The sequence below is a fragment of the Halictus rubicundus genome, chromosome 1, assembly GCF_050948215.1.
Source record: "Halictus rubicundus isolate RS-2024b chromosome 1, iyHalRubi1_principal, whole genome shotgun sequence".
Lineage (NCBI taxonomy): Eukaryota > Metazoa > Arthropoda > Insecta > Hymenoptera > Halictidae > Halictus > Halictus rubicundus.
This window is the reverse complement of record NC_135149.1, coordinates 28,046,869-28,061,202: the sequence shown is the minus strand read 5'-3', so window position 1 is coordinate 28,061,202 and position 14,334 is coordinate 28,046,869. Positions and strand designations below refer to the sequence as shown.

General features: G+C 48.6%; 1 protein-coding gene and 1 long non-coding RNA gene across 3 annotated transcripts in view; one reads left to right on the top strand and one right to left on the bottom strand.

The window, feature by feature from the left end:
• The window catches only part of Anne (polyamine-transporting ATPase anne boleyn), a 29,389-nt gene extending 18,376 nt beyond the window's left edge, over positions 1-11,013 (top strand). The window contains exons 1-11 of one of the 2 annotated variants that reach the window (XM_076798695.1): positions 2,556-2,697; positions 5,223-5,307; positions 5,404-5,631; positions 5,815-5,951; positions 6,025-6,181; positions 6,273-6,477; positions 6,734-7,072; positions 7,238-8,186; positions 8,573-9,065; positions 9,306-9,487; positions 9,593-11,013. In XM_076798695.1, the coding sequence (XP_076654810.1) occupies positions 2,574-2,697; positions 5,223-5,307; positions 5,404-5,631; positions 5,815-5,951; positions 6,025-6,181; positions 6,273-6,477; positions 6,734-7,072; positions 7,238-8,186; positions 8,573-9,065; positions 9,306-9,487; positions 9,593-11,013 (4,320 nt within the window). In that variant the 5' untranslated portion in view covers positions 2,556-2,573. Of the gene's footprint in view, positions 1-2,555; positions 2,698-5,222; positions 5,308-5,403; positions 5,632-5,814; positions 5,952-6,024; positions 6,182-6,272; positions 6,478-6,733; positions 7,073-7,237; positions 8,187-8,572; positions 9,066-9,305; positions 9,488-9,592 lie in introns of those variants that run through there. The other variant, XM_076798701.1, reaches the window with a different exon arrangement.
• Positions 11,014-11,396: 383 nt separating this feature from the next.
• On the bottom strand, positions 11,397-14,249 carry LOC143360139 (uncharacterized). Its single transcript, XR_013083216.1, has 2 exons — positions 11,553-14,249; positions 11,397-11,499 (listed from the first exon to the last, which is right to left on the bottom strand). It is a non-coding gene; the product is annotated as an uncharacterized LOC143360139 (long non-coding RNA).
• Between the last annotated feature and the right edge of the window lie 85 nt (positions 14,250-14,334).

The following is a 14,334-nucleotide window of genomic DNA, read 5'->3' as shown; positions in this document are numbered from 1 at the left end:
GGTGTCGGTTTCCCGAGCGCCACGTGTCAGCGAAACACCGACTAAAGGTGGGCTTGTTACGGCCCTGAACCGGGTCGGGAGCAGCCAGAGCGCAAGTCTTCGGTGAGTGCCAAACGACTCCCTTAACGCATTCGCGGCTGGAATCTCGTTGGTAATTGGGGCGAACGGTTTTCTGTGCCAGCTGCTCGCGCGCTCTTTTCGTGTCCGTGCCGAAGAGGAACGAGCGATTCGACATCGGTGGCAAACAACGGGGAAACGATTCGTCGTCGCGACGTGGTTCGAGTGTCACGCGGATTCGTGTCTACATAGGCGGCGGACGACGACGACGACAGCGACGACATTCGTGGAATTCGTCGCGCGCGGGGAGCAACGTGAAACGGGTTCGTCCCGGCCTGGTCGCCATCTTAGAACGGTCTGCGAGAGCACGTTGTGCGAGAACGAGCGGGGCGGCAGTCGTTGATTGATCGTGCGTGTGCCGGGAATTTTTCCGCGAATATCCTTGCGTACACGGTGAACGTCGGCGAGCGGGAGGCATGCCAGCTGGAGATCCGTCGTAGCCTAGGACACCTATAAAGAGTCGTTGTGCATGTCGGAGCAGGCAGTCGCACCAGTGGTGGCCTGGAGCGTGTACACCTCGTTCGTCGCGGTACTATCATCACGGTCAGTCGAATCACCGATGCAACCGGGAACACGAGCCAGTGCAAAGTGACTTCCTGCGGGAGCTGGTTTTTTCCTTTTCCGTTTCCTAGTTTACCGGCCGGCCGCCGAACAGTAGACACACAACGTGGGACGGGACACGTGAACCCGGATCGTCATTATGAGCAAGATGCTAGGAACAAACTATTGCACCGTGTTCTCTGTACTTAGAAGTCCCGAAGAGGGTGAGTCGTTTAAGCGGATCATCTGAATAGACGAGCCTTGAAGTGACCACTTGCTGTTGGGATACAACAGCGGCCTGCGAGACGGGAGCCAAGTTTCCTGGAAAATATCATCGAGAGAGAGTTAATATTGTTGCGAGAGAGCGCGTCTCGTTCGAGGTGCTTTTTTCCGGTCGAGACACAGTGTGATACTCGGCGGATCGATCATCGAGCAGACTCGTGCGGATCGTGTGATCACCTTCAGCGAAACAGACTCTGAATGTTGACGCAACCCGAGCTATATATAAACCCGTGAAAACCACGAGAGACGTGCCTGACGCCGCGATCGGTTCCGGACTGTTTCTTCTTCTTGCACCGTACGATCGATTATTTCCGAGGGATCTATACGGTAGAACCGTTTCACTGGTTAGACTGTGATGTACTGTACTTAGAAACAAAGAAAGAGTCATATATCGTTGCCGGTGTGATTCGTGATAGAGTTCGTGTCGTGATATCGGTAATATAGAGCGCGACCGGTGAACCGAGTTACCGACCACCGAAGTTCCCAGTCGATAAGTCAGACTCCGCGGGAGTAGTCGCGGGAAAGAAAAAAAGGAAAAAAGAGTCGATCTTGATTTTTGAAATTTCGTTTCTGCCGATCCAGACGTACGTCGGCAACCCAAGATATCCTTATAACCCGTAATGTATTTGAGATCGCGCGACAAGTCAGACAAAGGGAGGCACGAGCACACAAGAGAGGCGGCGAGGACCGGTTGCGGGGCAGGAGGACGAGGCCAGCCCGGATCGGCCAGCAGGATCAGGGGCAGGACGAGGGGAATTTTGGCGGAGCGATCAGACCTCGAGGTACCCCGGCTACTCCGTCCTTGTTCGACGGCCAGAGATTCGGACCAGGCCTGCCAACGTCGCGGCATGAGCGAAGGTGAACGAGCCGTGATCACGCTGCGAATTGGCTGGCGAAAGCTGACCGATCCTGGCGACTGACACGAATCCAGGAACCCGGGGGCAGGTCCGGAGCGATAGCATCAGCTGCTGCTGCTGTCTCGAAGCTCAACGTCCTCGTACTCCTGCCGCTCAATCCTCGTCCAGAAGGACCGAACCACCTACGCGGCCCGTCGCTGTTGGGTCAGCCGTCATCCGAGGGATCGGCGGATCCTTTATGCCAGCCAGATGCAACAGAACGCCGCGCTAGGATCATCCGGGTCGGGTACATTCGAGACGGACCGAACGATGGCGGACAACCGGTGTCGGTAGCAGACGGGGTTGTTGCTCGCAACAACTCTACGCCTCGTCCCGCGGTCTATTCGAGCCGGGTACACCTGTCGGGTAGCTCCCCGGTCTCTGCTAGATACCCGCCATCCGTTCTTTCCTACCACTAGTGTTCCGGCCCCCCCTCGAGCTACCTTCGAGGACAGTTGACGAACTCTTCTCTTGTCCTGGTTGGTTCGATTAGCTGTCGCTACTTTCGACGACTAGCCGGGTCCACGGCCCACGGACAATACATTCATAGTTTCATAAGGATAGTGGTAGGATGTAGTTGTGAGACCACCGGATCAATTAGGAACAAGGATACCGTCGATAAAGGGATAGGGAAGCTGCCGAACGGATCCCACCGGGTTTACCCGATCTCTAGAGGCTACCAAAGGGTAGATAAAGAGAGAGAGAGAGAGTTCCCGTTAAATCTTACCCGTAGCCGTCATGACACCCACGCCGAGCAAGCTGAATTTGAACTTCGCAAGGAACGCGTACAGCGTGTTCGGAACACGCGGTACCAACGACACCGCTGACCAACAGCGGGAACAGAAAACGGAACTTTTGGAGGGTAAGCCCCGAGCTCGGCTCGATCGGTATTTCTATTAGGGGTACACATAAGTAATCAATTATTTGCGAAGAATTTGTTTCGCCTTCGGTTCTGTACCGATCGTTGAAACACATATCCTTTTACAGTTTTCGGTAAAGCAGCCTGTATTCAAAGTATTCTAATAATTCTTTTTTACAACCCTGTAATAAAATGACGGCGACCGTACCTTCCGAGGATCATATTCGTCGTTGCATACTTTTTCATTTTCATGCGGGAGTTAAGGGGGCCGGCAGGTATTTGGCCTTGACTGTCACGCTATGTTAGGCTGTGCCTTTTTACTAGACATTTTCCGTCTTAAATAAGTAAGTAATCAATTAAAAATGCATACCACCGTGTTTGTACATGTCTTTGCTACGTCTGTACAGAGCCTTTTCTTCGATACCAACACTAAATCTCTCGAAATTAAGAGAATCTCCCTGCGGCAGCCATCTTGTGACGTCATACTTGCTTCAGAAAGCGAGTTTTCCACGATGAGGTAGAAATTCGCAATTTGGGCTCTTTACAGACGTAGATTGGGCTTTTAGGAAAGACAAGTGACCACTTTTAAACTGCTCATTGCAATATTGAAGCGTCAATTTGTCAAGATTTTGACCCTTGCAAGTTCATATACGTATATTGCAGAGAGATTCTCTTAACTTCGTGAGATTTAGTGTTCGTATCGAAAAAAGGCTCTGGACAGACGTAGCAAAGACATGTACAAACACTTATTATACTTACTTATACTTATTTAAGGCGTGAAATGTCTAGAAAATAGGCACAGCGTAACATAGCGTGACAGTCAAGGCCAAATGCCTGCCGGCTCCCTTAATGCAACGGTAACGACAAAGAAAATTTGCGATGTTTATGGAGATGCATCGAAGGTCAACAAGTGTCGACGTTGGTGCAGAAGGTTCGCTGCTGGTCATTATGATCTATCTGACTAAAATCTCTAGTGGAAGATGATCCAAAATTAAGTATACAAGAATTTTCGAGAAGCCTTGGGTCCACATGGTCAACTATGCAAAGGCACTTACACGAAATGGGAAAGGCATATAGGCAAGGAATATGGGTACCGCATCAATTATCCGAGACCAACGAGAATATTCGTCGATCAATTTGCACTTCATTGCTATCCAGATTTCGTAGAGATCCATTTTTTAGCAGAATCGTTACCGGAGATGAAAACGGATTCTTTATGACAACATAAAGCGTTCCAAGCAATGGCTTTCTGCAAATCAAACCGCAATATCATCCCCTAAACCTAGCTTATCACTTAGAAAGGTGTTACTGAGCATTTGGTGGGGCTGTCGTGGTATAATTCACTTTGGGTTGTTGAAACCTGGAGAAACAGTTACTGCTGAGTTGTATTGTCAGCAATTACAACGGCTGTATTCAGAACTATTGAAAAAGAGGGCATCTTTAGTCCACAGAAAATGTGTAATACTGCAAATGGCCAATGCCCGGCTCCATACAGAGAAACGCACTCAGAAAAAAATCAAAGAATTGCAATGGGAAGTTTTACCGCACCCTCGTACTCACCGGATATTGCTCCCTCTGATCTTTTCAGGTCTCTGGAGCATTATTTAAGAAATAAAACATTCTGTAGAGGATGCTAGGAGGCACCTGGAGTCATATTTTGCTTCACAGACCCTGGATTTCTATAAGAGGGGGATTGAAAATTTGCAGGAAAGATGGCAAACTGTCCTTGATAATGATCGAGATTATATAATGAATTAAGAAATAAAAACTTGAATTTACTACAAAGTTTGTTTTAGATTTCAAAACGATTGATTACTTATGGGTCCCCCTAATATATTTAGCGCCGGCTTTACCGATCGATGATTTGCAACTTTTTATGTATAAAAATACAGTATGCCTCTCTTTTTTTATCTTTACTTCCAGCCCTTTCTTTAGCGACTTTGTTCTTCTTGTAATCGCTGCTATGGACAAGCCTCTGTAAAACCTATGCACCTATTTTCTCTTGAGTTAATTTAGAACTGCGGCACGCAGCCTGTTTGACGCGAAGTCAATGTTTGCGAGGGTTATTTTAGAGGAAAACAAGATTAAAGATGCAACCTTTCCTCTGTAACGTCGCATAGTGCGGGAGGGACGAGACGTTCGACAGCAGTAGAGGCTGTTTCATCTCCGCTCTCATTGGCCGAGTTTGGGTGGGGGGGGGGGGCGGTGGGGATCGGAATGCGACGCTACGGAGGATAAACTTGTAGCTTTACACTCGCACGGCCGTCGGCGGGTCTTTTTAGACCCAGCAATCACAGTTTAAAGGAGAACAAGGAGAGGATTCATTGAAAACCCTATGTTTCATAAATGTTTTCGTAATACTGTAAATCTGGTAAATATTAGTATAGAAATGTCTGGGTCTAAAAAAGCCCACCGATGGCCGTCCACGTAACGTTTTTACTGTTGGCGATGACCACTTTTGCCAGTTTTGATTTTCTTATTTTCAGTGTTTTATATCGATCTTTATTTAAATCTTGATTTTTCTTCAGATGCCAGAAGCCCCGGCGTTCTCCACCTTAAAAATGGCGTCGACTACGTGAACCCCGGCGAAGAAGACCAAATGGAAATTTATGGGTACGAGGATGTATTTTTAGAAACTGATAAATAGACTCAGGGACTTTTATTTTCTTGCGCAACGATGTAATCGATTGTTCTCGCTGGTTTCGTCAGGTATAAGAGGAGCAAAATTCTAACCGTGGTCATCTGGTTCCTAATTTTCGTCACCGGAGGCCTCCTCAGACTAGTCTTCCACTGGGTACCGCAATGGATGTTGCAGAGCACTCATTCCAGATGCCGACTAGAGGACGCGGACACTGTTCTGCTCGTGGAGAAGTTCCAAGGAAAACATACCAGCTATTATGTGAAGAAGCTGAAGACCCTGACTGTCCAAGATGTAATGTTAGTACACTTGCCCCCCCCCCCCCAATATTTTACAATAGTTTATCCAATTCAAATCTATTAGGACAGTGCAAAAGTTGTTGCCCGATTTCGTATTAGAATACAACAAAGAATCGGGCACGAACTTTTGCACTGACCTAATACTTCTGAGCATCGTTAATGTTGTTTTATATTCATTTAAAGGAACAAGCCATTCGACGGCGATTCGCTGATGAACAATGAACCCTGGATGGAAAACGACAGCATGATCACCATCAAGGAAGTCAAGGAAGAATTCCACCCCTCATTGTCGTTGCACTTGTCGGGAGGCCAATTCAAAAGTAGGAATCAACGAGTCGGAATTTTATTATACCGTTTATAAATTTCGTGATTAATTTGATTATGTTTTCGCAGAGGTCCAGTCCATCGTTCTCTTCACCTGCAAGAAGCTCACTTACATCTGGGATCCCGAGAGATCAGAGTTCCTGAAGCTGCGAGGCTTGGACGTCGATGTGTTCACTTCAACGTTGCATCAGATGCAAGGACTGAACTACTATGAACAGCACATGAGGTAGACATCATCCACGTTTAAAGACATCTCAAGAAAATCGGAAAATACAATCAACTAAGTGATAATTATAAAATTAACCATTCTCCCACAGACGCTGCGTTTACGGAAGCAACAAGATTATGATCCCAGTAAAGAACATCATGACGCTGGTCGGTCTGGAAGTCCTGAATCCATTCTACGTCTTCCAACTGCTCAGTTTCTGTCTCTGGGTGGCCGACAACTACTACTACTACGCCATGGCTATTTTGTCAATGTCCAGCGTCGGCATATTGATGGCAGCCTTCCAGAATCGTCGGGTATGTCATCATCCGTTTCGCTTTCTTGCCCAATAATGTCTAGACTGCAGGTCTTTCTGCAAAATCAAAATTTTCTATGTCAATTATAAGAGACAGAAGTTGGATAAAGATATATTTTCTCTTTTAATGATTTTAATAAACAGTAATGTAACGATATTCTTAAATTCTTCAAATATCTTTAGAGTTTTGTATTTGTCATTTGTCTCATAAATGCGTAAAATCCGCAGTCTATTAATGTCCCACCGTTTGTCTACAGAACCAACAAAATCTGATATCCACCATTCAATCTTCCGACGTGGCGACTGTGATGAGAGATCGCGCTACCGGTCAAACAGCGACTATACCTGCGGAACGATTGGTCCCCGGGGACATTCTGGTCATTCCTTCACACGGATGCCTGATGCCTTGCGACGCGGTGCTTCTCACCGGAAATTGCATCCTCAATGAATCCATGCTCACCGGGGAATCGGTGCCTGTCACGAAAACGCCTATTCCATCGTCCAATGACATCGCCTATGACATTAAGGAGCACGCTAGGCACACGCTGTTCTGCGGCACGAAAATTATTCAGACCAGATACTACGGGACGGAAAAGGTAAGTTGACTTACTGGAATTTGGACGCGATGCTACTTCTTAGAGGATTTAACCCATTCACTGTGGTGTACTCCAAGCAGTTTCTGCAACAGAGTTAATTTTGTTAACGGTCAAATGGTTAAAAGGGAGTTTATAAAAGTACATGACGAATAATTTTCTCATCAGGTGCTAGCGGTGGTCGTGAGGACAGGCTTCAACACGAGCAAAGGCGCGCTGGTCAGGTCCATCATGTACCCTCCCCCGGTGGACTTCAAGTTCGAGCAAGACTCCTACAAGTTCGTGATTCTTCTGACGGGTATAGCCAGCATCGGCGTGATCTACACCATCGTGACGAAGGTGATGAGAGGTGTGCAGAGCGACCACATCGCCCTGGAGGCCTTGGACCTGATTACAGTAGTGGTACCACCCGCGCTGCCAGCGGCCATGACAGTTGGTCGGTTGGTGGCGCAGCGTAGATTGGAGAAAAACAAGATCTACTGCACCAGTCCGAGGACCATCAACGTGTCGGGATCCATCGACTGCATTTGTTTCGACAAGACCGGCACATTGACCGAAGATGGCCTTGACATGTGGGGCGTGGTACCGGCCGTCGATAAAAAATTCCAGTTGCCAGCGAAGGACATCACGTCCTTGCCGTTGACCGACTTGCTGATCGGCATGGTGACGTGCCACGGGATCACCATAATTGACAACCAGCCCGTGGGCGACCCGCTCGACTTGAAGATGTTCGAGTCCACCGGCTGGACTCTGGAGGAACCCGACGTGTCCGACACTTCGAAGTTCTCCATGTTGTTCCCCACGATAGTCCGACCACCGAAGGGCTCTAAGCTGTTGAAGAAGCTTCCGAATGACCTGAGGATCACGCTCAGCCGACAAAATTCCATGTCTTCCGACGTGATGGACATCTCCTTGAACAACCTCGACGCCGCGCTGGCTGGCTCCACCACGGAGTTGGGGGAACAGGGCCTGGAGATCGGTATCGTCAGGCAGTTTCCGTTCACGTCCACCCTTCAACGGATGAGCGTCATCACCAGAACACTCGGCGCCAGCCACTACGATCTATACTGCAAGGGCAGCCCGGAGATGATCTTGAGTCTCTCCAAAGCCGAATCAAGTACGTATAATCAAACAAGTTCAAGAGGCTCCTCCAAGGAGATTCGCTTCAATTGTTAAGCTTCTACACAATAATTTAGACCGATAACTACCGCGACCCTGATCAATTGACTTCCATAATAACTAATCCGCCGACGTAATTGATGAGAATTTAGGCGGTACAAAGTCTAACCACCTGCTGCCAATAGCTTCTCCCCCGAACAATTGCACCCTTTGCACTCGGAGCTGTTTTGACTCCAAAACCAATACGTTTTTTTACCTAGAATATTTCCATTGTACATGACGGATATGAGTGACTACTATAATATTATGTGGCACCTCAGAGTAGCCATTCGAGTGCAATGGGTTAGTCAACCAGCTGCCAATTCCGTTCTTTCTTTTTTGTAGTTCCAGCAGACTTCGGCGCCATATTGCAAGATTATACCTCAGAGGGCTACCGCGTGATCGCGTTGGCCCACAAAAGCTTGAAACGTCTTCCGTACGCGAAGGTGCAACGTCTGAGCCGCGAGGCAGCCGAGTCCGACTTGACCTTCCTGGCGTTCGTGATCATGGAGAACCGGCTGAAACCGGAAACCACCCCTGTGATCAGCGCCCTGAACGCAGCCTGCATCAAGACCGTGATAGTAACCGGGGACAACATGCTGACGGCGTTGTCAGTCGCTAGAGACTGCGACATCGTGAAACCTGGCATCCCGGTGATCGCAGTCTCAGCGACCCAGCAGAGCCAGCAGACCAAGCCGCAGATCTACTTCATGAACAGCAACAGCCAACCGACGCCGGTCTCGCCGGAGGGCCACGGCGATTTCACCGATCTGGACAGTGTAGCCAGCTTGGACACAGTCGAGAGTGGCTTCAACAATGTCAATTATTTATCCGATGAGTAAGTGGTCAGCTTGGCCGCCCTTGATTTTAGCGTGTTTGGGTAGAAAGAGTATCTTGATCTATTTCAACCCATTAATTGATAACATACATATTTGATAGATTCTGTTCAGTGCGAGGGGTTAATCAGAGGTCCCAGATAACAGATATTTTTGAAATGTTTTCGGAATAGTAATTGAGTCAAAATGAATATTTATAGTGAAATTTTATACTTGCTTGAACTGTTATCACTTGTTTTCAGCTTGCACCGCTCGAAGCATCAGTACGTGTTCGCGTTGACGGGTAAGACGTGGGCGTTGGTGAAACAATACTACCCGGAATTGATCCCTAAGTTAACTACCCGGGGTGCGATCTTCGCGAGGATGTCGCCGGACCAGAAGCAGCAGCTCGTTCAAGAGCTACAGTCTTTAGGATACTATGTTGGTAAGTCTCCTGTCAGTCTTCCTCTTCATCAACCCTGGATCTTCTAGAATTCAGCGGTTCTAGGGTTGTACTGTACCAGTAGCGCTCATCAAGGGTGATTTTCAGCAATGGTGGGCGACGGCGCGAACGACTGCGGAGCCCTGAAGGCGGCCCACACGGGAATATCTCTCTCTGACACGGAGTCCTCGGTAGCCTCGCCGTTCACTAGCCGCGAGACCAACATCTCCTCCGTGTTAACGGTGATCCGGGAAGGACGGGCAGCGTTGGTCACCTCCTTCGGGATCTTCAAGTACATGGCCAGCTACTCGCTCACCCAGTTCATCTCCGTGATGCTTCTCTACAGCATCGAGTCGAACCTGACGGACATCGAGTTCCTGTACATCGATCTCTTCATCATCTCGATCTTCGCGTTCTTCTTCGGCCACACACAGGCGTACGACGGCCCGCTGGCAAAGACCACGCCGTTGAACAGTCTGATCAGCACGACGCCGGTCCTCAGTCTGGTCACTCAGATCCTGATCGTGGCGATCTTCCAGTGCGGCAGCCTGTGGCATCTGCAGCAAATGGAGTGGTTCGAGCCGTTCAACGCGACCGCCAAGTCCCTGGAGAACAAGGACGACGTGGGCTGCACGGAGAACTACACGCTGTTCATCATCAGCTCGATGCAGTACATCATCCTGGCGGTGGCGTTCTCGAAGGGGCACCCGTACAGGAAGTCTTTGTTCACGAACTACGGCCTGCTGACCGCGTTCATCTTCCTCAGCCTGTTCTCCGTCTATCTAGCGACATTCCCGTTCGAATGGCTGGCCGATTGGTTCGAGCTGGAGCTTCCGGAGGGCGTCAGCTTCCGGTTCATCCTGATCGGCTACGGCGCCGCGAACTTCGTCGTCTCTCTGCTCACCGAGTACTTCATCGTCGACTATCTGGTGTTCAACAAACTCCGCTACCGCTGGCACAACGTGGACAAGTCCCGCAGGAAGTTCCTGGCGATCGAGCGCGACCTGGCGCGCGACTCAAAATGGCCGCCGATCTCGCAGGAGCCTTTACCGGAAGCCGCGCCGGACATCTTGATCCGGCAGAACGTCACCGAGATCAAGATCGAGAAACGCATCGCGGAGCCACGCTCGGTGGACACCAGTTTCATGAACAGCCCGGTGTGCGCGAACTTCAAGCAGTTCGGGTCCGCTAGGGAGGTGACCTTGAACCCCCGGTCGCTGTTCAACGACCGCAGGAACACCATGTCGATGCAAACGGTCCCGTGCTTCGAGGAGAGAGAGGCGAAACAGAACGCGAAGCCGGCCGGCAAGAGGAGGCACAACTCGGAGTGCGAGAACTCGATCAACCAGTACGAGAAGCCCCTGAAGACCTACAGCACAAACCCGATAGCAACCCTGCCGAGAAACTCCGCCGCGGTGATGCAGCCGCAGAAACTCCGCGACTTCAAGAACGTCCTAGTGCACAAAAGCGAAGACGTACTGTCTCCCAACAGGCAAAGTGTCCTTGAGCTCGACATACTGCCGTCGTAGTGATCGCTATCGTCACGGTATCCGACGACGCGACGGCGCGACGCTGTTCGATGGACGATGCACACAGTGGATGATCATCGACGGATCGAAACGACGCGACCTGGTCCGGTGGCTGATCGACTGACCCGAGATCGTAGACTAGGACACCACGATGGATCTCCACTAATTACTGCATTTCTCGTCCCATGACAATCACGGGCCACGGTCCGTCCGTGTGTCGAATCCGCGAGACCTGGGCGCGGTTCGTTCGGGGCACACCTCGGACGCTGTATTTAGATTCGCGGATTTTATTCTTTGTATTTAGGGTACCGAAGAGATTGCTTCCTTTCTGACCTTCACTGCCGGCCTGGGCTCTGCCCACGATTCTTTCGGAATCTCCTTTCAACGTTTCTCTGTATTGCAACGAAATGGAAGAGACTCAGCGAGACTCGACATTTCTTCACACAAAGTTACAGACCTTGTTTCACGTTCGTAACACAGTGGTTTCTCTATACATGGCGCCAAGGCCTGCATGATAAACGTCGCGAAGTTGTCCCCACTACGGGTATGTCTCCTGGACGATAAACGACACTGGCAAGACCGGTGTTGTTGACATATATCGAGAATTCACTGTGCATTGGACTGTCGCATAATGAAATGTCCGATTTTAAAAAATGCGAATGTTAAGAAGCGTCTCGATCAAGAAATACTCTTACAATCCTCGAGTACATCATTTCAAGGTACTTTCGGTAATTTCTGATCAATTAAAATTTGTTCTCGTAGGAACTTTACTTGATAATCAAAGACACGGTCTTGCACGTGCAACAACAGTAACCTTTTAATTTTGTGGAGCAATGCGTAAAGAAATTACCATTGATTCGAGAGCGTCCCCAAAGCTTCCAGCTCGGCAGTTAGGGGTCAGTCAACCGTCTCGATCGAAGAAACATTGTAGATAGCGAGGGTTCGCCGTTGTATTATAGAATTGTACATTCGTGCGGAAATTGTTCCGGAACAACATTAACTGGAAAATCAGCCAGGTTGTTCGAGGACTGTTCTTTGATCGTTTTGACTTGTTTTAAGTCGCCCAGGTCCGCTCGCGGCTCGACCGTCCAGAAACGGGGCCGAGTTTCAGCGGAGAACGCGCCACGATTCGAGCAGATTCAAAATGGCGACCCAGAAGACTTGAAAAAGTGTTCAGAACGAGGAACGATTGGACGACAGCTTATCTCTCCGACACATCGTTCGTCGCACGGTGCATTTAGCTCGATGGCCGACGCAAAGTGCATCTGAAATAGGAAAAACCGCAAAACAAGATGGAGAGGCGTACACGTCCGCCGTGCTTGATCCGCGTGGGTCCCTTTTGACCCGATCTCTCTTCGTCCTGCTCCTACTACTACTCCTTTTTGCTAGTATTCGAGCGGTGTGCGCCACACCCTCTCGAGAAAGTATTATATCGTCAGTGTTATTTATTTTAGATGATGAAATTTTAACTCGCCCTGCGGCACGGACTCCGGATCTTCGCAGAAAACTGTACCACCGCAGGCCGACCGAAGTAGATAGATAGACGTTCTCCCGATCCCCGATATAAAGGCGTCAGATGTGGTTCATTTGGCCGTCATAGTGATGGCCGTCGTAGTACGTCGCCACAGTGGTCGATTTCTCGATAAAAGCGGGACGAAAATCGGTATAGCTTGAAACTTTCGTTTATTCGCGAATCATAGAATCGAATGCACCTGTTAACCTATGGATGTATCATTCTGTCAAGTAATGATTTTATACATTTATGACAAAAACGAGCAGATAAAACATTAAAACGATCAGAAGAATTTAAAAATATCGGTAGATTGTTTTCAATTTATTACAATCGTTAGAAAAAGAAGGTGTTCGCAGATTTTCCACATCCACACTCCTCGAGATTCAAATTTAAATAATTTTCAATCATTTGTTTTTTCCTAGTTATACATGAAGTTCAATCGAAAACCTTATCTAGCTCGCTTTATTAGATACTAATGAATCAAATTGTACAACAATTTTAAATGACTAAAATAATCTTTTTTGTCCCAGTTTTCGTACTTACCGACCACTGTGCGTCGTGGGCCTAGGGTAGCCTATGAAGACGACCGCTGCATCATGCGATGCAGGAACTATCGGACTGGACTGAACAAGACAAATCCAAGGCGGTCATGGCTTGCGCAAAAATACAAAACTGCAACGCGAAGATAATAGGACAATGAGATTTTTTATCTTAAATCTACAGTCAAGGTAGCATAACGAACCTTGATCAGTCTCTCTGGATCAGCTGGTAGCTAACAGGCACAGATTCACGCCCAGAAAATCTTCCCCAAGTTACTTACACTGCAAGAATACTTTATGAAGGGTGTTAGGACACTTTCCTTTAGCTGTTCAGAGTGTCCAGGATTATAAACAAGGTCACAGACCTCGAGGTGGCTGGGAGGTGAAGTTGCAAGCCGCAGCATGGTCCAGCCAAAATTTGATTTGTCTTGTTCGGTGCCAGAGTCCGCGTCCCTCGTCTCAGAGGACACCAAACGGTACTTAGGGGTGGTTTAAAAATATTAACCACCGATTGTTGAACAAAAGGAACATTTCCTTCTGGGAGCTTCATAGCGGCCCTAGGCCAGCTTGTAACCTGGCCCTCGCGTCTTCACTCCCGGATACTTAATTAAACTAACAACGATCCGCGTCCGGCGCGGTCGAATTTGTTTTCTCTTTTTTTATATTAATTTAATAGACGGACGCGGGTCCGGATGGATTTGTTTCTAACTAGGAAACTGTAGGTAAAATTTGTTGGCGATACTTCCGTTCTCGCGACGAGCAACCCCCAGTTCCTGTGGCGTTCTAACGGTGCAGCATGATTTTATCGATCGCCGTTTCGTCGGTTCAGTATGTTTAAGAAATTCCGCGTCGATGGAACGGTTTTCTCGTCGCGGGAATTGGAGCACACCTAGATTCTTTTCGGTGTGATGATGGGGACATGTAACTAAGCTCTAGTTTAATTCCAACGTATCATACTTAAAGCGGGACACCGTTTTCCCGCGAGATTGCGCAAAGATCTCTCGACCCTCGTCCTCGCGGACAATAGCATGTCCGCGCAAACGACGGGGATAAGTGTGTACTTATTTAAGCAATTGGAAATAAATACTTAAGCGCGTTGTTCTACTACCTGCGACGCTATGCTTACGTTGAGATATAGCGGTTGCCGAATAAAAAAGTATGTATTTCATGTAACACGTCTTTTCTTTTCCCCCCGCCTCTTCCGTCCATCCTCCATTGTCTTTTTCAGCCTGGAGACTTCTCTACGCAGGTTCGCGGAGATTTAGGAGT